The sequence below is a fragment of the Cricetulus griseus genome, chromosome 5 (genome assembly GCF_003668045.3).
Source record: "Cricetulus griseus strain 17A/GY chromosome 5, alternate assembly CriGri-PICRH-1.0, whole genome shotgun sequence".
Taxonomy (NCBI): domain Eukaryota; kingdom Metazoa; phylum Chordata; class Mammalia; order Rodentia; family Cricetidae; genus Cricetulus; species Cricetulus griseus.
Window position 1 is genome coordinate 97,508,613 of NC_048598.1, and position 24,621 is coordinate 97,533,233.

General features: G+C 53.7%; 2 protein-coding genes across 3 annotated transcripts in view; one reads left to right on the plus strand and one right to left on the minus strand.

Annotated features, from left to right (window-relative positions):
- Positions 1 to 2,138, minus strand: part of Chaf1a (chromatin assembly factor 1 subunit A) — a 30,268-nt gene extending 28,130 nt beyond the window's left edge. For both annotated transcript variants that reach the window (XM_027416888.2, XM_027416887.2), the window contains exon 1: positions 1,981 to 2,138. In XM_027416888.2, coding sequence (XP_027272689.1) covers positions 1,981 to 2,020 — 40 coding nt within the window. In that variant the 5' untranslated portion in view covers positions 2,021 to 2,138. The remainder of the gene's footprint in view (positions 1 to 1,980) is intronic.
- A 2,695-nt stretch (positions 2,139 to 4,833) lies between these two features.
- Positions 4,834 to 24,564, plus strand: Sh3gl1 (SH3 domain containing GRB2 like 1, endophilin A2). The gene is made up of 10 exons (XM_027416896.2): positions 4,834 to 5,049; positions 21,361 to 21,429; positions 21,530 to 21,602; positions 21,893 to 22,036; positions 22,158 to 22,291; positions 22,378 to 22,536; positions 22,659 to 22,762; positions 23,173 to 23,297; positions 23,377 to 23,433; positions 23,619 to 24,564. The coding sequence occupies exons 1-10, from the start codon at positions 5,005 to 5,007 to the stop codon at positions 23,813 to 23,815; spliced, it is 1,107 nt and encodes a 368-aa protein (XP_027272697.1). The 5' UTR covers positions 4,834 to 5,004; the 3' UTR covers positions 23,816 to 24,564.
- The last annotated feature ends 57 nt before the right edge of the window (positions 24,565 to 24,621 follow it).

Here is a 24,621-nt window from a genome sequence, read left to right on the forward strand (position 1 = left end):
AACGGATGAATATATAAGTAAATGAAATGAATACATTTTGTGGCAGAAGCTGTAGTTATGTCAAGGCATAAGAAGGAACCTGGGTTGAGCTCAATGGGTAGCACACTGTCCTAACATGCAGGAAGCTCTGGGTTCCATCCACAGCCCTGCAGAAGCCAGGCAAGGTGACACTTGGAGGTAGAGGCCAGCCTAGGCTACACGGGACCTTGTTTTAAAAATAACTAAAAAATAAAAGACCCCAAGAGAGACTATTTCTCACTAAAATAAAAACCTCAGGAAGTATGTAAGCACACCAAAATCCATGCATGTAGAGCCATAAATAGAACTGTTTTTTTGTTTGTTTTGAGACAGTGGCTCTCTATGTAGCCCTGACTGTCCTGGAACTTAATAAATAGACCAGACTAGCTTACATACTCACAGAGATCCTCCTCCCTCCGTTCCCAAAGGCATGCACCGCCATGCCTGGCTCAGAACCTGTCTTTGAGTAAATGCCTTTAAACAGATGGCTCAGGTGTAGAAACTCCACCTGCGAGGCGATTTTTTAAGTGAACAAAAAACCCCTTCAGTAATATGGGGAGCATTCCCATACATTTTGCTATATGAAATTCAGACTCAACTCTGGACAACCTCAGCTGTCCAGAGTGGAGACAGCCTCGTCACCCCGGCTTAGACTCGGACTCCTACCTAGAACACCCATGCCCCTTTTCTCCTATTTGAATGGAAGAAAGGTAACATTGCCCTGTTTTCTACTGCCAAAAAATATGGGTTTTCCTGAAAGACATCCTTTCTTTAGAATTTTTATTACATTTTAATTAATTTGTTGTTGGGAAGGCTTGTGGGATTGATTCTCTCCTTCTACCTGTGATAGAATTCAGATGGTGAAAGGCCAGATCAACCTGGAGCTCATCATCCTCCTGCCTCAGCTTCTAAGATGCCGGAACTGCAGGTACAAATTACCACACCCATCTTGTCTTTATTACCAATAGTGTTGGTAAAAAAGTTCTGCCTTGGTTAAACAAAAACAATGCTCCATGATAGTCTAGGTAGTTTTATGAATGTTAGTTATGTCTTCATAAAATCTTAAGCCAGTCAGGACAACAGATCCAGCCTTGCTGGATCTTACTGGGCTGTGTGTGTGTTTGGGGGTGGGGGTGGCATATCTTTGGTGGTCAGAACCGTAGCAGAGGGCCGGAATTATCCCAGAAGTGGATGGAGATGGAGGACGCTGCTCTCTATCCCAGAAACTGCCTATCCACTAACGTCCAAGCTTTCAGACTGGTATAACATACTCAGAAGGGACCATCCTAAGTGCCCCAAGTGGTGCTCAATTGGTGAACTCTTAGTCCATCAGGATGCGACCCCCTCCAGTCTCAGGGTAGGACTCAGGGTAGGATTCCGTGCCAACTGCTGGGAGTACAATTCAGAGTCAAGCAGGGGGACTAGGCACCCCACATTTAGGGAAGCCTGCCTCATGCTACACAGAGTCCTGACACGTACCCCGCAGGGCTATATCACACTCACAAAAGCGAGCTTCCTGGTCATGCTTGCCAGGCAAAGTCTCCATCATCCTGGGCTTGCCCTGCCCGAGACAGCTGCGGGGTACTCTGGTGTCCAGAGCTCAAGTGACCACAGGCCTCAGTTTCCCCACCCACTGCAAAGGTCTGACTCACTCGAGAATTCGCAAATACATTTAATAATTTGCAAAAGTGACGCTACCCCCCTTCCCGGCCTCAGTTTCCCCACCTGCAACAAGAGGACACAGATGCATTCAGGACCCATCAAGGGCGACCCGGGGCCTGTTTCCCCATCAGCTACTAGGCCCTCGTTATTTGGGCTACACGGAACCTTCGGGAGCCTGCAAAGCTGACCCTTCCCCCTCCCCGGGGCCTCAGTTTCCCCTTTGCGAGCCCTCGCGTCTCCGCATCTCAGCCCCCAAGCACCGGGCGCGGACCCGGTCCTTCGGGCCGCAGCTTCACCCACCTACGGCTGGCGGCGTCGCGGCGTCCGGCTCCTCTAGCATCGCGGCGGCGACCCCGCTACGCTCTCCGCCTCCCGCCGGTGGCGCTACTGCTGCCGCCGCGGCCGCCGCGCTCGTATTTGGCGGGAACCGCGGCAACCACCGCGGCCCGTGCGCCGATTGGACGGGAGCCCGTCACGTGACAGCCCTGCCTCAGGAAAAGAGGGGCGCTCGGCGCGTCCTCGCGAGAACTGCGGGTCATACGCCCAAAAATCCCGCGGGAGGTGGAAGGAGGAGGACTCCTTTCCGGCGGTTCTTGAGTGGCTACGGAGCGGCACGTTTCTACTGGTAGGATGCAATGTCAATCTAAGAGCCCTCCCTTTTATTGGCTATTCGTGGGAGGAAGTGGGGCGGTTACGTCACGATCCGCGCCAGTGACAACTTGAAATTACTGATTAGAGGAGGAATCTGAAGTGAGTTTATCCTAATTAGTGATTGGTTCAAAGTAGCTACAGCAATTAAAACTGGGGATCACTTCCTTTCATTGTTAATTCACAAGTACTTCCTGTTTTAACTATAAATTACTTAAAAAAAATATGAGTTACTTTTCTGAAATGATGAACCGCTTTTTTAAAAATTACGATTTGCTTTATTTATAAGTAGAATTTTTTTGTTGTAAGATTATAAATTACTTTCAAAGTCGTTAATTACCTTTTTAGTGTGAATTACTTTGAAGATATATTAATTTAAAAAAATTGTTCATTGAGTTTGGTGGTGGGAGCTTTAAACCCTAGTACTTGGGAGGCAGAGGCAGGCAGATCTCTGTGACTTTGAAGACATCCAGGCCAGGTCTGCATAGCCAGTTCCAGGCCAGCCAGCGATACAATGTATCAAAACATTATTAATTGCCTTCTTTTTTTTCTTTCCTTTTTTTGAGACAGGATCTCACAATGCAGCCGTGCTGGCCTGGTACCCACCAACCAGTTTCTAAAATGTTTCATCTGTTAGGTGGAGAAAGAAACCTTTCCCTCCTTCATCTGCAAACAGCTCAATGCCCACAACAGTTCTTTTCTTGAAGTTGTGGCTAGTAAGTGGGTTCTTAATAGAATAACTGTATGAATTGCTTTTTGGCCATAAACTCAGTGAAAGTGTCAAGGATCTCATCAAACCTTTGACTTGCTGCGGAAGTATAATCAGATTGCACTGTGCAGATCTTCTTGTACACCTGTCAACCCTGCACTTGGGAGAGGAAGGCAGGAAGATCCAGAATTAAAGGCCAAGGCAGGTTGAAGTTGACACCAGCTTGGGCTCCATGAGACTCCATCTCAAAACCCATATAAAATAAAGAACATCCTTGTATCAACCTGTGGTGGCTAGCATGCTAGGAATCTGGCTGCAGTCTCCAGTTACACACACACACACACACACACACACACACACACACGTTTTTGAAACCAGACTTGTCGTCATAAGCCTGTCATTGCAGGAGCAGGAAGGTGAGGCAAGAGGATCAGGAATTGAAGACCAGCTTGTGCTATGTGGGATCCTGTCTCAAACAAAACCTATTCGTAATCCACCATGTACAAAGGCTCCTATAGTCATGAGCAATAAGGATGACATTCACATGTTCTTTTCATCTACCACACTGCATTCTGTTGAGTCACTGGGAACCTTCCAGAAATCTTGGCTTCATGGAATCACTTGTCAGCAATTTCAACACCAGATTTTTAAAATTCTTTACCCTAAACATTTTCCTGTTCCTGCTTTAGGATCTATTTACTCATCACCCCCATTTTATTATTAATCTCCAAGTCATGCTAGAATGGTGTGGAACCGGTTATGTAGCCCAGGCTGGCCTCAACCTCAAAGATCCATCTATCTGCCCGGCTTCTCAAGTGCTGGGATTAAAGGTGTGCACTGCCACCTCTGGCATATTCTTTATGCTTTTTGAAATCCATAACACAGTTGATCTAAGGGTTAAGGTACCAGTGTCAGTCTGGGTCTCACCAAGGAGGTGGCATTCCAACACTCTTTCTTGCTTTTGCTTCAGTTGCTTTTGACCAAGCGTTTTTGCTTTCCTTTGGGTTTTGCTTTTGTTGTCAGAGCATTTAGTCACAGCTACGGGAAGAGAAATGAAGACGTCTACCTTCTAAACTGGAGACACCCTAGGTTGAGTGTTTTTATATTGTTTATCTTTTAAGTTATGGGTATACGTGTGATCCTGCAGACTTGGGCGCAGTTGACCGAGGAGGCCACGAGAGGGCGGATGGATCTGAAGCGAGCGGCCCGATGTGGGTGCGGCGGAACCAAACTCCCTCCCGGTCACCGCCACGCCAGCCAGCCATCCGTCCCTCTAACGCCTCGGAAATTTCATTTTACTTGGCTTTGTCTTGTTTTCATTTTATTCTCTATTTCATTTATTGTGTGTTCCAGCGGCCCGGCACAGCCGTGAGCTGTCAGGAATCTTTCCTTGGGGGCCCAGTGAGACGGCTGTGAGTAAAGTTCTTAAGCCGAGCTTGGATACGTGAGTTCGATCCCGGAGATTCGACTACCGCAGCCGTCCTCTGGCACGCACGCCGCGCCCCCTTCCCCACGCACGCACTAATTAACTAATGGACGCTGGCTTTGACTTTATGTCCTCCTCCTACTACTCCTCGGCTGTAGAGGGAGCTGCAGCTCTCCGGCCTCTCCGGGCGCCCCTCATCTCGTTGCTGTGGGCGGGTTTTTTCTCCCCTACCTTCCCGCTGCAATGCGCTCTCCGGCCTACAGGGGCGGCGCACGCGCACAGAAGCCGGACGCGCGCGCGCGGATGCCGCTGGGAGGGGCAGAGGCGAGGTGGGGGCGGCACCGGAAGTGTGTGGTTGCCATGTAATATCCCGGCCGCGCGTGCGCGCTAGCGGGCCGAGGTGTCTTCCCCGGCGGGCGCGTAGAGCTGGCGAGCTGCTTTGGCGGAGGCGGCGCCGAGTAGCGCGCGGAGGAAGGAGGTCGGTTCGGCGACGCCGGCGGAAACCTGAGTCCGGGCGGGAGGCCCGACGGCGGGAGGCGACATGTCGGTTGCGGGGCTGAAGAAGCAGTTCTACAAGGCGAGCCAGGTGAGGCGCGGCCGGGCGATCCGGGCTTGGGCCTGGCTCGCGGGACCGCGAAGGAGCCAGCTCCGGGAAGGGAAAACCGGGCCCCCGGGCTGCACAGGGGCACGGGATGTGCGTGTCTAACCGGCTTGCCACCGAGCCTCACGACCTGATTTCGGTCCCAGGGACCCAGGGTGGAAGGAGGGAACCCAGGTTTCCAGGCTGTGTGTATCCGTGACTCTTGCCACATAGCCTCAGGCCACAGAAAATGTGTGTCTGGGCTGTTTTCCCCCCCCCAAAAAAAATCTTGATAACATTTACGAAGTCCACACAGGACTTAGAAAAATAAGTGGCCCATCTCTTTTTCTTCTGTGTCTCCAAAATAGATTGCAAAAACAACCCCCCCCAAGACACTCGCCAGGAGGTACACATCTTTAGTACCAGCATTCTGGAGACAGAGACAAGCAAGCAGATCTCAAGAGTTTGAGGCCAGTCAGGATTATATAAGGAGACCCCGTTTCAAAAACGAAATAAAAAAGAAGAATCTCTTGGTAGACACTGTGCCAAGTTGAAAAGAGACAGTGAAAAGTAATTTTCCAAGCTTCTCCAGTTACAAAATGTCACAGACTTTGTGTCCCCATTTCCAAGTCCGTGTGTGTTTCTTTGAAAGATACATTGATATGGCTGTGCTGAACTGTAGATTCCTGGGTACTTGGTGGTTTGGGTTCACTGCTTCTTGGAGCATGAATCTGAACTGAAATTCTACATCCTGGCTGTGTGTGTTCTCCAGGGTGGGCATCCTGGGCTCTGTTGCATCCTTACATATTGAAAACCCCACCCCATGGCAGGAGCTCCATTCATCTTGAAAACAGATGTCTTCCGACATCCCATAATGTAACATCCCTCTGGAACTTTTTTTGTTTGTTTGTTTTTTTCGAGACAGGGTTTCTCTGTGGCTTTGGAGGCTGTCCTGGAACTAGCTCTTGTAGACCAGGCTGGTCTCAAATTCACAGAGATCCCCCCTGCCTCTGCCTCCTGAATGCTGGGATTAAAGGTGTGTACCACCACGGCCCGGCTCCTCTGGAACTTTTTTGTTTGCTTTTTCAGACAAGGTTATGCTTTGTAGTCCAGGCTGACCCAAAATTTCCTCCTTCCTCTGCCTCCTGGGTGCTGGGATGACAGGGTGCCACAGTTCAAACTTGCCTTCATGTATTGGAGGTCTTACATTGCCTTGAACTCCTTGGCACTGTGAGCCTGATTTCTCAGCCTTTGAGTGCTGGGACTCTGTCATATGTTCCCTTGAACAAGCTCTTGTGTTCTCTCTGTCCCAGTCTGAGGCTAGAGTGACCTCATATTCATTATCCCCGTCTCTGCATCCTTGTGCTGTTGCCACCAAGCCTCACTAGTGAGATTGTATTTGTAAGATAAATTTCCCAGAAGTGGTTTGCCAAGTTCATATCTGTGAGTTTTCCCTTGTCTGTTTTGAGTTTCTTTTCTTCTGTCTTCCCCTTCAGGTTTCTCTCTCTCTCCTTCCCTCCCTCCCTCCCTCCCTTCCTCTCCTCCCTCTCTCCTCTTCCTCCCTCCCCCCCCCCCCCCCGCGCGCGCGTGCGTGCGTGCGTGCATGCATGCATGTATGTATGTATGTATGTATGTATGTATGTATGTATGTATGTATGCATACACGCATTCATGCGTGCTAGGTTTGGAACCAAGGACCTTGCCCACAGTAGCAAATGTTCTACCTTGAGCTATGTCCGTATGAAACACTTGGTCGCTACTCCTGTCACCATAGAGGTCACCAGGGTCAAGGCTGGTGTGTCTTCAGTCTGTGCATCCCTTCTGGTGCTACTCTCAGCTCAGAGGCCTGTCCTCAGTCAAGGATGTTGGAGCAGCTACACTCCCCTTCTAGAACAGGGCCCAGGCTTGTTGGTTTAGTCTGTGGCCACACTATCTGATAGGCCGTGGCAGGATTTTAGCTGTAAGTTCAAGTTGAAGAACCTGTCTATATCTCAGAACAGCAGCAGGTGATCTGGGTGTGTAGCTTAGTTGGTAGAAGGCTTGTCTACCACGCAGGAAGCCCTGGGTTTGTTGCGAATTGAGTTCCAGGGGTATGTAGTAAAACACTCAGAGGCATGCAACCCATGGATCTGTGCAGGGAGCCCTGTGAACCTAGAGTTTGTTGCCTGGTTTCTGCTCCAAGAAGCCCCAGATGTGCTAATCCTGTGGTTATGCAGTGCAGGCTGAGAATCCTGGGTGTGGAGCTGGCTCGAGTAGATTCCACAGAGAGATGAGCAACAGTGTGAGGAATTGCTTGGGCTGTGCCTGCAAGAAGGGCTCTCCCCATGGTCCAGAGAGGCCCAGCCAGAGGGAGCAGGCATCTGGTGCTTGCTGTCACTCCAGGGGCCAAAAGGAATGGCCCTAGCTTGCCTAAGGATAAAGACATCTGGGCTCTATGTGTGGACCTTGGAGGGAGGCTAGCACATGTGTGTGTGTGTGTGGGGGGGGGTAGAGATGAAAGAAGAAAGTGCAGGAATGTTGAGTATGGCAGTGCACACCCCCAGCTGGGGTTGAGTGGGTTGCACCCATGCAGGAAGTACTGTAGGCAAGCTCTGGGGGTGCTGCCAGCCTGGGCCTGAGACTACCCTCCTGTTTGAATCCCTGTGCTCTCTAGAGGCTCCTCCCCCACTGATTCCCAGCAGGCACTTCGGGAAGGACCCAGAGGGGCAGCCACCAGACTTTGCCTCTTGGAGGGCCACCATCCAACCTGCCTATAAACCTGGAAAGTCCCACTCAACTCAGGTCAGTTTACTGTTTGACATTTAGGGCCCTGTCCCAAAGAATGACTGCTGTGCCCAGGAGTCTGAGCCAGCTCTAAAGAGCTACAAACAGATGGCCCTCAGCCCAGCCTCCTGCAGGAGTTTCCTCAGTTCCTCAACATCCTACTCTTACAGCTGGGTCCCGCTTGTGTGTCTCTTTTCTCTATTAAGTAACACCTCCCTGGTTGTCTCCTGAGTCCCCAGAAAATTCTTTCTTGCCAGAAAGAGAAGCCATAAGCCAGGTGTGATAGGGCATGCCTATAATCCCTGTAGGTTCCAGGCCAGTCTGGGCTACATAGTGAGAGCCAGCAGGAGAGAAGCTGGGGCTCAGTGGGTAGAACATTCACCCAGTTTATAAGGAAGCTCTGGGATCTGCCCCCAACTCCACATAACCCCTGTGTAGGAGCTCACACTTGTCATCTGGAGTTGGAGGCAGGAGGATCAAGGAGTTCAGCTGCATAGTATGTTTGAAGCCAGCTTGGACTACATGAGACCCTATCTCAAAGAAGATAAAAGAATCCTCAGCCCACATTGTCTCAAATCAGAAATGACTGGTTATGGAAAGATGTTCAGGGGTGCTGAGGCAAGGTATGGATGGAGCTGGAAGCCAGGATGGGCAACTGGACTGTGGCTCCGGTTCCACTGGTTTGAGCTTCACAGGTCCCCAGCTCATCACCCAGCCAAGCCTGCAGGTACATGTAAATGTGTAAAATGAGCTTGGGTGTTGAAGGAAGTTGGGGGTTTCACTTCCTATGGGGAAGTGGAGAGATGGTGGCTCTGCTCTTAGCTGTGATCCCCACCGTCTCCTCACCCTGGTGTGTGTGGAGGACTGAGGGTTCTGAGGAAGTCAGGGTATCAGATAGAAGTGGCCTGTGGCTCAGAAGTTTGTTTGGTGTCTTCACTGTTAGCCTGAGCTGGCTGGTTTCCTGGTCATTCTGTGATGGCCTGGAGATGGAATGTAACTAAGGATGCTGCTCCTGGCATGGAATGCAGACCTCACCCCACCCCCCACCACCCCAACCCCCCCCCCACAACCTCTTTTTTGCCTGAGAGAAAGGGAGGTTTGAAAAGAAAGATTGGTTGATCTGACCTTGGAAGAAAATTGCCAACTGTTTGACTGGAGTGCCAGGCAAGTGCTTGGTGGGCCCTGCCCCCTACACACACACACACACACACACACACACACACACACACACACACACACACACGCAGACTTGGGACTCTGTGGGTTTGGGGATGTAACTATTGTCTGCCTGTCTGTCGTCTGTCTGTCTGTTCCCTCCCTCCCTTCCTCCTTCTCCCACTCCTCTCTCACACATTCTGTAGAGGGAGGTAGAACCCAAGGCCTGTAGATGACACCCCAGCCCTGGCTATGACTTCCTCCACATGAGGCCACGTTGATTGTGTGAGCTGAAAGTCCACCTGAGTCAGAGCCCTGGGCTCTCAATGCAGCACCCCAGCTAATCGTTTACCATGGTGTGCTAGGCCAGACCATGGAGCAGCTCCATCTCTGGACATTACAGCAGGCCACTGTGACAGGAAAATGGGGACTGTCACATCTGGTTTATAAGCCCCATCACCATCATTCCTTTAGGGACATGGTGTCTGAGTGTTCCATGTCCCACCTCACTTGTTAGTACCCATTCCCTTCTCCCTGTTCTTCAGCCTGGGCCCTTCCAGAGAGGCAGGCCCCTGCTACGTGTGAGTGCCTGCAGAGCATGTACATGTATCTGTGTGTGTGCATATATGTCCATTCCCCTCCACCAAGCACAGCCTTTGATCGGGAGACCCAGGAAACAGCTGTACCCTCTCTGCCCCTCCACAACTCATTTCCCTTGTAGGATTTGAGATGCCACAGCAGGCAGCTGTGGGGGGAGTGGAACCAGGCCCAGGTTTGGCTCTCTGCTTGGCACCCCATGCTCCAACCCAGGGCTTGCTTGCTTGCTTATTTATTTATTTATTTATTTATTTATTTATTGTGGGGAAGGATCAACCTCAGGTGTTATTCCTGCTGTACAATCTACCACTGGGACCTGGGACTCACCACTAAGACTAGCCTGGCTAGCCAAGAGTCCCCATGTCCAGCAGCAGTGAAATTGCCTGTCTCCACCACACCCATGTTTTCATGTGCGAGCTGAGATTCCATGTGGCAGGCACTGTACCAACTGAGCCGTCTCATTCCCTATTTACTTACTTTTATTCTTCTGAATTTTTGTTTGTTTGTGGGATGGGGGTCTCATTCAAACCCCATGCTGGGATCATGGGTGTGTAGCTATATAATGGCTGAATCTCTGCTGTCTCGTTCTCTCTTAAGCGCTCCTTGGAAAGCTAGAAAGAAAACTTCATTTTCTGGCAGCTGCTCCGCTCGGCCTCCCCCTGCCAGGGGCCACCCCTGCTGCCTGGGTGGGCGCCCCTCTGCTCCCTCTTCCTGCCCTTTGCAGGTCCACAGGATGCCTCATCTTCCTTTTCCGCTCAGCTCCTAGAAAACCTGCTGATTTGAGCCCCTGGGGGTCACGGGACACTTCCCAAGCACTTCGGGAACACAGCTGTGGCTTCCTCCCAGTCCCTGACTCAGCACCTGCTGGCTGACCTCTCTAGAGAACTCCCATAAGTGGGTTCCTTCCCTTCTGGGTGATCCTCAGTGTTAGCCCCCAGGATATACGGAGGGTGGATAACCCCTGAGAACTAGCATGTTTGCTTAGCATTTCAGGGTGACACAGATGACAGGTGCCCTGCTGCCTTGTCCTGGGTCACCAAGTCTATGATGGGGACTGTGCCCAGAACTATGTGTAGCAGCTCAAAGGCAAAAAAAAAGAGAGAGAAAGCAGACTGACCCAGGACTTCTGGGGTACAGGCTGTGTTGTCCCCTAGCATTGGGGACCTCCCAGATATTTGCCAGAGTTTCAGGGTCACACTGGCGATGGGTATCCCACATACCAGCAGCACTGGTGACCAGTGTCCCACATACCACCAGACCAGTCTGTACAGCTCTGCCCATGCCCCGCCCAAGCAGTGCTGTGCTTGCCCCACCTCTCTGGTGGCATTGTGCCTCTTTTGCACCTCACCCTGCCTGGTCCTCTGCCCTCCTCCCATCCACCCTGTCTGTCTGGCATCTCAGCACTTGCTTGGAGGGCAGCCCTTGCACTTTGTCTCACTCTCGTGTCATGGAATGCTCCCTGCTGTTGCTCCCCATGTTCCTACAGGCTGGCCGTAACAAGCCGTATTTCCTGATGTGGTGCCAGCTGACAGGCTGATCATAAAGGCACCACCAAAGTGGCCTGCTGCTCAGAGCTAAGAATGGGGCTTCCTCTCTGTGGCCTCCCACAGTGACCCTGGACTGACTTCTTGGGCTTAGGTAGCACTTGAGGGAACTAGGGAACTGGGTCGTTTGAAGCTTGGCAGGAGCAGGTCCAACTGGTCTTACAGAGGAATTAGCCTGTGTCTGGCCCTCTGGCATTAGGATGTACCCCCAGTACTCAGGAGAGAGGCTGCGCTAGGCTGGGCCATAGGAGCCTGTGGGGTGATAACAGTAACTGACCCAGAGCTGATGAAGCAGACTGAGGACAGCCAGGCTGCCTTTTTTCCTAGAGAGCAGTCCACCCTGCTAGGAAACAGTCTCCATATACCCTAGCTGAGGTCTCCATGAGTTAGACCACCCCTGGGGCGACTGGGTCCAGGTGGCCTGCCTTGCATCTCATGCACCTGATGTGACACTCCCAACCACCTTGTCCCCTAGCGCCCTCCCCCCAGTCGATTCTGATTGTGAGCCATTCCTCAGCACCAACCACTCCCTCTCCACCTTCTTCCCACACCCGTGACCCTCATCCTAGCAGTGAGTGTGACTCCAGCCCCCTTCCCCAGCTTGCCTTCCAGCACTCATGCAGACCTCTGTAGGAGCACTAGCCTTACTCTAACCCAGCCTAACGTGAGCAAGCGCACAGTCATGTCACTGTGTCCCCAGTGCTGAGGCCATAGCCGTTTGCCTCCATCCCCACGTCCAGCTTAAAACTCCATTTTAAATCTACCTTTAGTAGGCTCTTCCAGGCTGTGACATATTGGCAGAGCCCTTGCCTAGAATCTCCCTGTGAGGGGGTTGGGGAGTGACCTGGGGTGGAGCCACTGTAGGGGCAGGGGCTCTGGCTCCATGGCAGGAGGAGAGTCTTGGTGTTTTTGCTTGCCATGAGTAGATAGCTGTCGTTTGAGAGAGAGAATAGTGGAGTGAATTTTCCGCTCCGCAGTTAGTGCAACCAGGTCTGTGGCAGGTTTGAGAGCTCTGCAAAGCTCAGTCATGCCCACCCAGAAGTTTCTCTTGGCCCTGGATAGCTGTAAAAGACTCATCATGGAAATAATGTTCTCACCACATCACCTCCTCTGGGAAGTCGCCTGGTGTCAGCCTGATCTTAACTCCCTGGTATCCAGCCTCACTGTGCCCCCGTGATCTCAGGGAAATTGGGGTCCTGCAGGTTTGGGTTTGGGTCAGAAAGCCCAGAGGACTTGGGCCAGTGAGGTTGCAGGGGCCTGGAGGGAAGTTTGTTAGCCAGTGGCTTCTCCTAGCAACTGCCTTAAGGAGTATCCAGACATCACCATGGCCAGCCATATAGGTAGCCAAGTGCCGTCCAGCCCTGCTGGCCAGTGTGTGATGTCATTGCTGTTAGGGTTTAGCCCAACAGTGAGGAGAGAGACAGAGACTCTCTGATCTCTGAGGCCCTTGGGGAAAGGCTTCATTACACCCTCACCAGCGGCGCCGTGGTGCCTGTGTGCATGCACAGTAACAGCCAGTGGCAGAGCCTAGTGGTGGCAAGCTGCACTGCCCCTTGGCCTGTGTACCCCAGGCTTGCGGGGCACAGGGGCCACCTCCCTTCCTCAGTATAAGGCACAAGGTGTTTCTAACATAGATCAAGAATGAGTTCTATTGACCGGGGACAGCAAGATGGCATGGGGCACTGTCAGGTGGCAGATGGTGCTTTGTGGTGAACTGTCCCTGAGCTTGGGTGCCATCACTCTCCTCTCTGTGCTTTGCTCTAGCAGAGGTGGAGGACACCTGAGTCTTGCTGTTTTTATAGCGGGGCAGCACATGGTCATCAAGTGGCTGCCCCTTGGATAAGAGCCCTGGCTTTCTCTATGAGCCCTACCTGCTTGCTGTGACTGTATCAGTGTCTGTGATCCTGGCCTGAGAAATAAGCAAGTCATCCCACTGGTGAGACCCTATCCAGGCCTAGAGCCACAGGTGCTATGTGTTTGAGCCTTTCTGGTGATATTTTAGCCACCCTGCCATGATGTTCGTGTCTGGGAGCTGCAGACAGCTCAGGACGCTCCCAGACACATGGTTGGCCCTGTGCTTTGAAAGCCAGCACTGCCACCCCAAACATGGGGTCCTAGCACTCAGGAGGCAGAGGCAGGAGAATCACTGTGAATTGAAGACGGAAAACCATTGGGCTCACGTGCTCCGCCATGCCCATCACTTTGATCCCCTTCACCCAGCCTCTGAATTTCCCAGAACATCTGTCTGTTACAGTTCCCTTGCATCTCCAGGATTGGGGTCCAAGCTGGCACCTGTGCCTGTGTTCCTAGTGGGACCAAAGGCTGCCATACTGTCTTCTTGTTCCAGCTCCCAAAGCCTCCCACCAAGCAACACTGCAGCCTCCACACTTGTGGGCTTCAGTCGGGTGTGTTTTCTAGGTGCGTTCCTTAGCGCAGTGCTCACATATTCTCTGATCCTTGGGATGAGGAAATGTGTAAGCCTTGCAGGCCAGAGAAGCTTAGGGTGGTATGTGGTGTGGTGCTGTGCATTAGCGTGAAGGGTTCCATTGTCTTCCCAAACCAAGGACCCTGTGCTTGGAGGATGTATTGTGTGGGATCTAGCCTGCTGTTCCTCTTAGAGCCATGGTTGCCCTACTTTTAGTCACTGGAAGCACATGCCTGGGAGAGGTATTTTGCTGAGAGAGGTTTGACCTGGCTCAATTGAGAGGTCCAGTCCCTGCCCGTTGGCCCTTTTTTTTTTTTTTGCTTTAGGGACCCCATTGTCCCCAACAAAGTTACACTCATTGCTCTGAAGACCAAGCCCAGTACCTGGGCCTTTAGGATGGTCGGTTCCTTGTGAGAGAAAAAAGCCAGCATCTTGAGCCCTTGTCCCCGTTACTGACTGAAGGCAGCGGGGTCCCTTTGGGGTCCCTGCTCATCCCATGCTCTGCAAAGCCGACCTTCAGCTCTTCACACTTGACTCCACTGGTCACAGGCACAGCTAAAATGTTCATTCAGGGAACTGGTGATGTGTTCAGGTTTGCTCAGAAAACATAGTTCACCCAGTTATCCCTGAGGATGTCCTGTACCCCATAACCCTCACCTGCCTACAGCAACTGGGGCTGACTGTCCAAAGGTACCACCTAGAGATGGGTGGGCACCTCAGAGCCTGGTGCCTTGTGCCACCATAGGAGCATGTTGGCTATCATCCTGGGACTGGCTGGGTCCCTCCCACCTTCATCAGACAAACCACTGGTATCCCTCTCCTCTGCCTGTTTCTACATACCTGCTCGCTCCTTGCTCCAAGCCTGGCACAGTGCTTCCTGTGGACCTGTTGGTGGGGTGTGTGCTTAGGTCATTTACCCCTCTTTCCCCTCCTGAACCTCACAGATTAAAAAATAATAGCTGTAAGACAGGTGATGGTGACACACGCCTTTAATCCCAGCACTTGGGAGGCAGAGGCAGGCGGATCTCTGTGAGTTTGAGGCCAGCCTGGTCTACAGAGTGAGTTCCAGGACAGCCAAGGCTACACAAAGAAACCTTGTCTCAAAAAACCTTTTAAAAAAGTTGTTATGTGAGCAGCAGCACCTGGGCAGGGCTGGTGCGTCAGCCGGGCATCCCAGATGTGTACAGTGCTGTCTGTGACTGATAGGGCCAGTGATGGGCGGCCTCAGTAGGAAGGCTTGGGTGACTCACAGACCACATGGTCACTGGAATTCAGATGTGGGAAGAAGAGGGCAGTGAGCACAGATGCCACCCAAGTGTCACCATGCTGTGTACTTGTCCCCACACATAGCTGGTCCCTCCCTGCAGCTAGGACTAGGACTGAGTGCAGGAAGGCTTGGTACTGCTGTCACCCTGGGCTGAGGCTGGGCAGCGTGAGGTACTTGGTGACACAGAAGGAGAGGCTGTCAGGAGACTTGGGGTGTGGGCATTTTACTCCATCAACTCAAAACGAAGAGCTCTGTGAATGCTGGGAGTGGGCGCCGTAGCCATCAGTTGTGACCCAGGGTTTGCTCAGGGTCCTGAGGGTGGCATTTCCCAGCCTTATCTGAGATGAGGACAAGACTGCATAGGCAGAGCAGGGGAAAGTAGGGTCTGGTCACCAGACAGGGGTGTCAAGGGGACACTGGCCCAGCAGAAAAAGGAGAAGAGGGACAGTGAGCTATGCAGGGATAAAGTGGCCACTGTGGGGACATGTGGATTTGTTTTCCAGCCTCCTTCACCCCTGCCCCCATTGTCGCACAGCCATCAATGATGCCATTGATAGGACATAATCTCCACCCCTCCCTACCCTAAGGAGTGTGGGTAGGTGTCACTGGCACCCAGGACTGCATGAAGGGGAGGAGAGCGTCTTTCCCCTCCCCTTTGTTTTTTTTTTTTTTTTTTTTTTTTTTTTTTGAGACAGGGTTTCTGTGTAATGTTCTGGCTGTCCTGGCACTCACTCTGTAGACCAGGCTGGCCTCAAACTCACAGAGATCCACCTGCCTCTGCCTCCCAAGTGCTGGGATTAAAGGCATGTGCTTTGGTTTTTTAAAACAGGCTAGCCTCAAACTCACTGTGTAGGGGAAGGTGACCTTGAACTCCTGATCCTCCTAGTTCCCACCTGAGTGCTGGGATGACAGATGTGCCTGCCATGCTCCTTCTTAGAGAAGGGTCTCCCTGCAGCCTCCCAGCCTCAGAAGTGGCCCCTGTGGGGCAGTGGCTGCTGAGGTACTGCTCACCCACATTACAGCTAAGGAAACTGAGGCAAGAGGACTGGGTTTGGGGTTTGGTCTTTTTTTTGGGGGGGGGTGCTGATGATGGAATCCCAATGTCTCTGTGATGTCAGGAATGTACTGTCCTTACAGTACATTACTGGCTTTCATCCTCTGGGGGACAGGCTCCCAAGCAGGCTTCTCCCTGTCACCTGTCAGACCTTTTAGGCTCACCTATGGTGACTTGGCATTGATACACAGAGGGTGAGGCTGTTCATTTGTTTATTACCTCAATAAATATTATCTCAACAACTACCCACTGCACATGGCCTCTGCTGGTCATCGCAAGGAATAGTGGCATCTAACTCAGCATCCGCAGACGGGCAGTGGGAGTGCCAATCACCGCCCTCACTACCCCACCTTGCCCCAAGCCACTCTGGATTGCAGAACCTGGTCTCCCTGACCTATCCATGTGTCTGTCCCTTGTTGTTACCCAAGTCTGCTGTGACAGGTGCAAATTGCAGCCTCAGGAAGCTAAGCTGTCATCCTGGTAGCCCAGGAGGGTTTGTGCCATCCCACTTGTCCTTCAAAAAAACCTGTCATTTCCTCTTTTGTGTCCTGTGACACAGCCCCACCTCACCCGCCTCTTCCCTGTCCCTAGGGTGCAGAGCAGTATTCTCCTAGCTTTCTCAGACTTTCCAGAACCTCTGCCATGGTGGGGAGGTGGCTGTGGTCAGGCTGAGGCACAGTGCTGGGAACTGGATGACAGCCCCAACTCCTGGTGCTTCTAAGGCCACCAAGTGTGTAGCATGCAGGATGGATTCCAGCAGTCAGGACAGCTAGGGCTGGAGCTTCAAGGAATGCGGAAACCCTGGCATGTCCCACAGAAGGCTGTTCAGACAGAGAACAACTGGGGAGCAGATGGGGAGGGGGTGAGCCCTTCCTGCTGAGGGAGGCCAGTGATAAGCAGTCTGGACCCCATGGCTATGGCTCCTTGGAGCTGGAGGGATGTGAGGGGTAGGGGCTTGGGACCCATAGATCTGTCCTCCATTTTTCCTACATGAGGGAACTCAAGACTCACTGGTTGGTACTCATATCTGAGAGCTAGCCCATGCTCCCTTCTTAGCCCTGCATACATGCAACCCTTCCCATTCCCAAGTGTCTATGGAGCCAAGCTGGGATAACCTTCAGGTGAGCAGCAGCCCTGAGACTGTCCTTTGGTTGCCCCGTGGGCCTCATTTGTTTGTGGCTTGGGTTTTCTTTCTTTGTCTAAGTTTTCCTCTGAAGTTGATTTTCTCAGCTTATCAGGCACAGTCCTCCTGCCTCACCTGACAGACAAGAAGCCACCCTGAGTAGTGGGTTCCACGACAGAACAGGCATCGCCAGGTATCACTTCATCTCACCCTTGACAAGACCAAGTGCACTCAGGGGTAGCCAGTACCACCCACACTGTGGACAGCTCCCAGGGCAGGGCTAGAGGGTCAGGTGTCAGGGAGCCCCAGCTCACAAGTGTGAGAGACGGGGTGCCTGAGACTCTGTGACTCCCTAAATCTCTCCTACTTCTGCCTTTTGACCATGGAAAGGTGTCTCTCACCTCAGCTGACCTTAGGTTCTCGTCCTCAGCTTTCAGGCCAGCAAGGGAAGGAGCTGTGGGGTACAGCCATCATGCACTCTGCCCATGAAGAGTAGAGCCTGTGGGTATCCTTATGTGTCAGGCCTGGAGCAGTGAGGGGCACCAGTCAGGCCACCATCACCCCAAGATAACATACTGGTGACAGCCCATGTGCTGAGCTCTTTCCCATGGATGCACTCTGGAAAGGCTTGGGAGACAAACAAGAAGTGACAGGCAGTGTGGGGTGCAGGTTCCTTCTGTCCCAGCCAACACTGAGACCTCAGACTGTTTAGGAAGGCAGTGGGGACCACCTAGGGCCCAGAGAGGGGCTTTGGGTGTCTGACTTTTGGCCATGTCAGGAAAGCCCATGGTGACGTCAGGCCTGGTCTGACCCTAGCTGCCAGTCTTTTGAAGCTGGCTTGGCCCAGAGTCTGGGGCATCATGAGAGGCCTGGAGCACTCTGTTGCCGCTATGGCTCCCAAAGCTCAGTTCCCACGTGAGCCTCAGCCTACCACAAAGGGTTGCCTCAGTATGTGCCCCTGGGGACCCGATCTGGTCATGGGGGCGCCACCAGGAGATCTCAGTGATCAAAGGTACCACCGCCTCTCACCAAGGTTGCTCTGGGGAAACACCACGCCCTGGCAACACATGGTGCTGGGCTTCCTGGTAGGCCAGAGGAAGTTCCTTCATGCCTGGTGTCACAAAAGGAGGCAGTGGCTTCCACAACCAGCAAATTCCAAATATTTATGAGAGCCTGTGATGTGTGATAAGGGCCTGTGATGCCTCCCTGGGCGCAGCAGTGATTCCTATTGACACCCTGCTCACCCCACATCCGAGTATTACTGTTTGAAGCAGTGGAGACCTGTGTCTGGCCCCGAGACATGCCACTAGCTTCAGGGACCAGGATACTCCATGGGGCAGTGGGTGGTCACCTTCTTGCATGTCCTCTCCAAAACCTGCCTCTGCCTCCCACCCAGCCCCATTTTATTTTTTTATATTTATATTTATATTATTTTATATTTATTTTATTTTATGTACATTGTTGTTTTGCCTGCTTGTACGCCTGGAGAGTCCCACGTGCTGCTCAGTGGGCCTGCTCTGTCCTTGGTTGCTCCCTACCAGGAACCAGACATCAGGCATGGAGTAGGTCAAGATTGGGCGTGTGGGGCTCGGTGGTTCTGCTCTGCAGGGAGGTCTGAGGTGGAAGCTGAGAAAGAAGGGTGGCTGTGACTCTCCAGGCTCAGGCTACCGGCAGCCCTAAGGTCTCCAATTGAGGACACAGAGTCTGCCTGTGGCAAGGACAGAAGGCTAGGCTGCATTCTCTCCCTGTGAACTGATGACCACTAGGAGTCTGGCACGGCACCCACACACCTCTCTACCCTCTATGTCCTGTCCACATAGATGCTGCTGCTCCTTCTCTCCCCCAATCCCTGTGCTTTCTGGGCCAACACGGGTTCCCAGTGTCCTGCGGATGCTGTGCCTATCATGATGCTTCTGCTGGTAAAGTGAGGCAGGTGAGCCTCTAAGAACACTGTTGTGTCCTTCAGAGTGTCCCAGTGCCCTCCTGCATCAGCCTGCCTCAGACTCTCCAGGCAGCTCTTAGTTGTGGGCCAGGTTCCTCCCTCCCCCCCACCCCCAGAACAGGCTGAGCCCTGGTTGAGAGCTGTGCTAAGGAGCAACAGAAGGATCTGTTAGCTGCTATACATGAGGCATGGGTGCTTAGGTCCACCAGACAACATGGCCATCCATAGACATTTCTCATGCTCTGTGGTATTGCACAGCAGGCCTCAGTTTGACCCTCCGGTGACTGACTGGATACAGCATGGAGCTGCCCTGTGCCCACCCTCCCCTTTCATGTCACTATCTTCGTTGCTCAGACTGAACGTCCTGTGGCCACTAAGCCACCTTTCCTAAAGAAACATGACTGTCCAGGGGTGGTGGCCAGACCAGGCAGGGTGTCAGCTCACATGTTCCTCCCAGAACCTTCACTGTGCCTAGCTTCTCCTGTCACATATCCCGTCACTGTACTTAGTTTGGCAATGCTGGTGCAGAACTGGGGGTCTCATGCATGGGGCAAGGTCTCTACCCAGTGGCACTCTGGTCACTGTGATCCTGTTGGGAGGCCTACCTCCCTGCTGTGCTTGCCCCCACTCCAGATGCCTGGTTTACAGGTGACATTGTCAGCAGAGCTTGTGCCAGCAGGTGTAGCTCCTGTGCTCCTGGACAAATCTGTGGAAACAAGCTGGCCGGGGATTTGGGAGCAATCTTGGTGCATTTTGCCTTGGGCCCAGATCCCTGGTTGTGTTGTACTTAGCCAAGATACCCAGTCTGTCCCCCTGAGGTGACTGCAGTAAGGCAGCTCTTAGCAGGGGTGATGTCCCTGCTCCCCCCACAGGCTGACAGCTCTCTGCTGAGAACCTGAGTGTTTGCATGCCAGCCACCATGCAGCTGCTGCTGTGCTGTGGGCAGCTGTGGTGGGTCCCACACACTTGTACACTGCACCCTGTTTCTGTCTCTGGAGTGCAGGTGGTGGGAGGCAACATGCCCATGAGCTACAGAGGGCGCTGATGGTCCTCCTGCAAAGAGACCCAGAGTATGAGGGTACAGCCTGCTCATGACATGTGTGGTGGCCAGTGATGTGGGGCCCCCAGATCATAGGTCACAGGAGATGGGAGCATTAATAGAGCAGCCCAGTATGCTCCAGGCTCTCCTCTTCCTGCCTGACTGCTCTCCCTGAGACTCTGGTCCCCTGGCCCAGATGCTATCCCCTGGAAGCTATGGCTCTGCCTCACTTCTCTGCATTTACCAGAAGAGCAGGGCCTCATGGTGGGTGACATCCTGCTTTTGCTCGCCCAGAGAAGCGAAACAGGGCCGTGAAAGTCAGTGGGGCTCCCTGTGAATACCCAAAGGAGGTAGCCAGTTGGGCCTGCCCTGGGGAGGACATAGCTACAGGGACACCCCCCACACACACTGTCTTCCTGTCTCTCCCTACCCTGAGTCTTATCCACTCCTCTGAGATGCTCTGGGGAGCCCAGAGAGCAGCTCTGTTCAGTGGGCAGACCAGAGAGCATGGAGGCCTTCAGAACGCTGTGGGCAACTAGTCACAGACACAGGGCAGGGAGGCCACTTCCGGTGGTGCCTCTCTGCAGCCTCCCTACTTCCTGATGTCTTTGGTCACTTCCTCCCAGGCCACCCTACAAAGTCCTTACTGCCTCTGCCTATGGTATGGGACACCACATGGCACTTGCAAATCCCTTGCCCACATCAAGCAACAGCTCAGAGTCGGGAGCACCATGGCTATGGCCCGTGAAAGCCTCACTGGCACCCTTCTCTCAGGAGGCTAGCCTGCTGTTCTGCATATGGGGTGTGTATGCACCTCATGTGGGGGTGATCTGGACAATGACTGCCCTGCTGGTGCATCCCAGGGCCTTGGGTGTGATAAGTGAAGATGGCTGTGGTGGGCAGACTTGGGGAGAAATGGGGCCTTGTGCTCCAGAGAAGTGACACACACTGTGTCACATTCAGATAGTGACACAGGCACTTGGGGCTCCCTACCATGTACCTGAGGCCAGCCCAGGGCAGTTGGCTCTGTCCACCCTGCCCCAGGCTCTCAAGTTCTGGCTTCCTTGAAGGGCCATCCTTATCAGGTGTCAGTGTCACAGTGCAAGCACTAAGGATTCAGGTACACAGGAGTCTCCTGAAACCTGCAGTACCCTCATGTGCAGGACACGGAGTACAAGCTGGCATGGGGCCTGCTTTGCCTCTACCAAAGTGACAGGGTCGACCCAAGAGCTGTAAAAGGTGGACAGTCCCCACGGGGTGCTGGGCTGAATCCCAGCACACCTCAGCCCTTCTCCCGGTCTCACCCAGACTCCCCGTCTGCCTGCCTGTCCCAGAGGCTGCATCCTTGGCAGGCACAGCGGGTGTCCCTCCTGTGCCCTCACATGCCTCCCTCCTTCTACCCCAACAGCTGGTCAGCGAGAAGGTTGGCGGGGCCGAGGGGACCAAGCTAGATGATGACTTCAAAGAGATGGAAAAGGTAGGAGTCCCAGGCACGGTCTGCAGAGCTTCTGGAAGACAAATGGGCCTAGACCGTTCTGCCTCGGTGTCTGATGCTCCAACACTGGCTCTCTTCGCAGAAGGTGGATGTCACCAGCAAGGCCGTGGCAGAAGTGCTGGTCAGAACCATTGAGTACCTGCAGCCCAACCCAGGTAGGTCACCCTGAAGTGGTGACCATGGACCTCCCAGCTTCTGCTTGCCTCCACACACCAGGGTCCCTTCTGCTGACTTGCTGGGCTGATGTACAGTGGGGTCAGGTCTTCCCAGGCAAGGGTGAGGCAGGGGCCATGGAGTAGTACCGTGACTGTGTCCTCTACTATCTCCATGGTACTTCTTCCTGAGGAGGCCTAAGGGAGGGGGCATGTGGGATTGGTCCCTTCTGTGAGCTCCGGAGGGCTTTGGTAGACACCCCCTGTCACCCAGGCTGTCTGTTCCTTTGCAGCCTCAAGGGCCAAGCTGACAATGCTGAACACTGTATCCAAGATCCGGGGCCAAGTGAAGAATCCTGGCTACCCTCAGTCAGAGGGGCTGCTGGGCGAGTGCATGGTCCGCCATGGCAAGGAACTGGGTGGAGAGTCCAATTTTGGTGAGGGGCAGCTGAGTAGTTGGGTGGACAGGGCAGCCATGTCCAATATTGTGGCCTGCCTTGGCATGTGGGTCACTCAGGAGTGGGGAGCCCTGCCCATAATAGCCTTCCCTCCCTGCAGGTGATGCCCTGTTGGATGCAGGTGAGTCCATGAAGCGCCTGGCTGAGGTGAAGGACTCTCTAGACATCGAAGTTAAACAGAATTTCATCGATCCACTGCAGAATCTGTGTGACAAGGACCTGAAGGAGATCCAGGTGCCACCCTGTCCCTGAGTCCCTGGGAAGGTGAGGAGGGTGCCCCCATGTAGCTGTGCTGCTCCATCACGTGTCTGTACCCACAGCACCACCTGAAGAAGCTGGAGGGCCGCCGCCTGGACTTTGACTACAAGAAGAAGCGACAGGGCAAGATCCCCGATGAGGAGCTACGCCAGGCCCTGGAGAAGTTTGAGGAGTCCAAGGAGGTGGCGGAGACCAGCATGCACAACCTTCTGGAGACTGATGTGCGTGTCAGGACCCAGGACACCATCCCGCCAGGATGAGGGGGCTGCCCTCCTGGGCTAGGATGCTGAGCCTCCAGGGCTGGGGCGTGGCCATGTCATCTGGTCCTTTCCCTGTCCTGCAGATTGAGCAGGTAAGCCAGCTCTCGGCCCTGGTAGATGCCCAGCTGGACTACCACCGGCAAGCAGTGCAGATCCTGGAGGAGCTGGCAGACAAGCTGAAGCGTCGGTGAGTGGCTGCTGTGTGCACTCTGCTGGTGAGCATGGGCAGTGCACTTAACCTGCCAGGCCCAGGCCCAGGTTCCATCCAGCAGGGCCCTGATGCTGGGTGTCAGTGAAAGAAGGGTCCTTGGAGCTGTGTGTTAGTAGCAATGAAGTGCCAGAAGAAAGCAGAGCCCTATGGGAGATGGCAGCTGTGGCCTGGGCCAGTTGCTCAAGTCCACATCCTTCAGCTGCTTATGTCAGGTGGCAGCTCCCTGAACAGCCAGGGGCATCACTGTGTATCCTCACTGTATAGGGTAACTTTGAGGGCAGAGGTGATCGGCAGGCTCTGTAGATAATTGAGATGGAGCAGCAGCAGAAAAAACAGTGGAAGAAGAGGAGTGTGGTGTGGGAGCTCTAGGCCTTCTGTTCCTGCAGGGTGCGGGAAGCCTCCTCACGCCCTAAGCGGGAGTTCAAGCCCCGGCCACGGGAGCCCTTCGACCTTGGAGAGCTGGAGCAGCCCAATGGGGGATTCCCCTGTGCCCCAGCACCCAAGATCACAGGTAGCAAAGCCCCATGGGAGATGCCCGGGCTGGAGCTGGGTCTGTCCACCCACTGACACTTGCCCTCCTCCACAAACAGCTTCCTCATCATTCAGATCAGGGGACAAGCCTGCCAGGACGCCCAGCAGGAGTATGCGTGAGTGTTGAGGGGTGAAAATAGCTGCTGTCTTTGCGGGTGAGAGGGACTGCATTCCCCCCTCCCAGCTGCTGCAGGTTGCTCACTTGGGGTGGGGGTCACCAAAGTGTCAAAGGGGGCCAACCTTCACCTGCCTTGGACACTGGCATATCTGCTGTGCTCTGACATCCCTACCCTGATCCCAGCACCCCTGGACCAGCCAAGCTGCAAGGCACTATATGACTTTGAGCCTGAGAATGATGGCGAGCTGGGCTTCCGCGAGGGCGACCTCATCACTCTCACCAACCAGATCGATGAGAACTGGTACGAGGGGATGCTGCACGGCCAATCGGGCTTCTTCCCACTCAGCTATGTGCAGGTGCTAGTGCCCCTGCCTCAGTGACCGCGCCTGCACACTGGCTGCCTGCACGTTGCGGCAGCAGCCTAACGCCAAGGTGCTCTAGAAACACTAACGTTCCTCCAGGAGGACCCTCCGCCCCACACTCCCAGCCCTGGGTCCTCCATCCTAAGACTTGGGAAGGCCCACCCTGAGGTCCTGTCACCTTCCTGGTGGTGTCAGCTCCCACCTGTTTGAAACCCTCCCAGCCCGTTGCTGGCGATGGGCCCTGGCTCCTCCTCCAGGCTCCCCAAAAGCAAGCAGGTCCTTGGGGTCCCCAGCCTGCAAGCTGAGGCTGGCCAGTACCCCAGTCTGGCACACGGAGCTGCACATGCACAGCTCCCACGGGACCACAGAACCAGCCTCAGGCCTACTTACTGAAGGCCAAGCACAAAGGTCCCAGAAAGAGGACATTCCCAGGTCCCTGGCACCTTCCTTTGAACCAGCTCCATTGCTACCTATCCAAGTGACCCTGCACCTTTAGGCTGCCACAGGCAGCTGGCAGGTCCCTTCACTGACCAGCAGACCCACCACAGCCCCAGCTCTGCATTACCCTGCCAGGTGCCAGTCAGCGAGGCCTCCAGCCTGGGCTCAGTCACATTCCTCTCTACAGCAGTCCCACAACCTATGGCTCGTCCCTGGCATGTGGGGCCACACCCCACACCCACAGATGGGCAACAGTGTTCCACTCCAGCCTGGGCTGAAGCGAACTCTACTCCTGATTTTTTTAAAAGTATTAAATGTCTCTTTCTACAGCCATTGTTCCATCTTGATTCAGGGCCCCACACAGCCCCACCATCCTACCCCAGCCT

Coding starts and splice junctions, on each gene's coding strand:
- Sh3gl1 (XM_027416896.2), top strand. CDS start 5,005: ATGTCGGTTGCGGGGCTGAAGAAGCAGTTCTACAAGGCGAGCCAG. Junction 21,603..21,892: donor GTACCTGCAGCCCAACCCAG/GTAGGTCACCCT, acceptor GTTCCTTTGCAG/CCTCAAGGGCCAAGCTGACA. Junction 22,292..22,377: donor AGGACCTGAAGGAGATCCAG/GTGCCACCCTGT, acceptor CTGTACCCACAG/CACCACCTGAAGAAGCTGGA.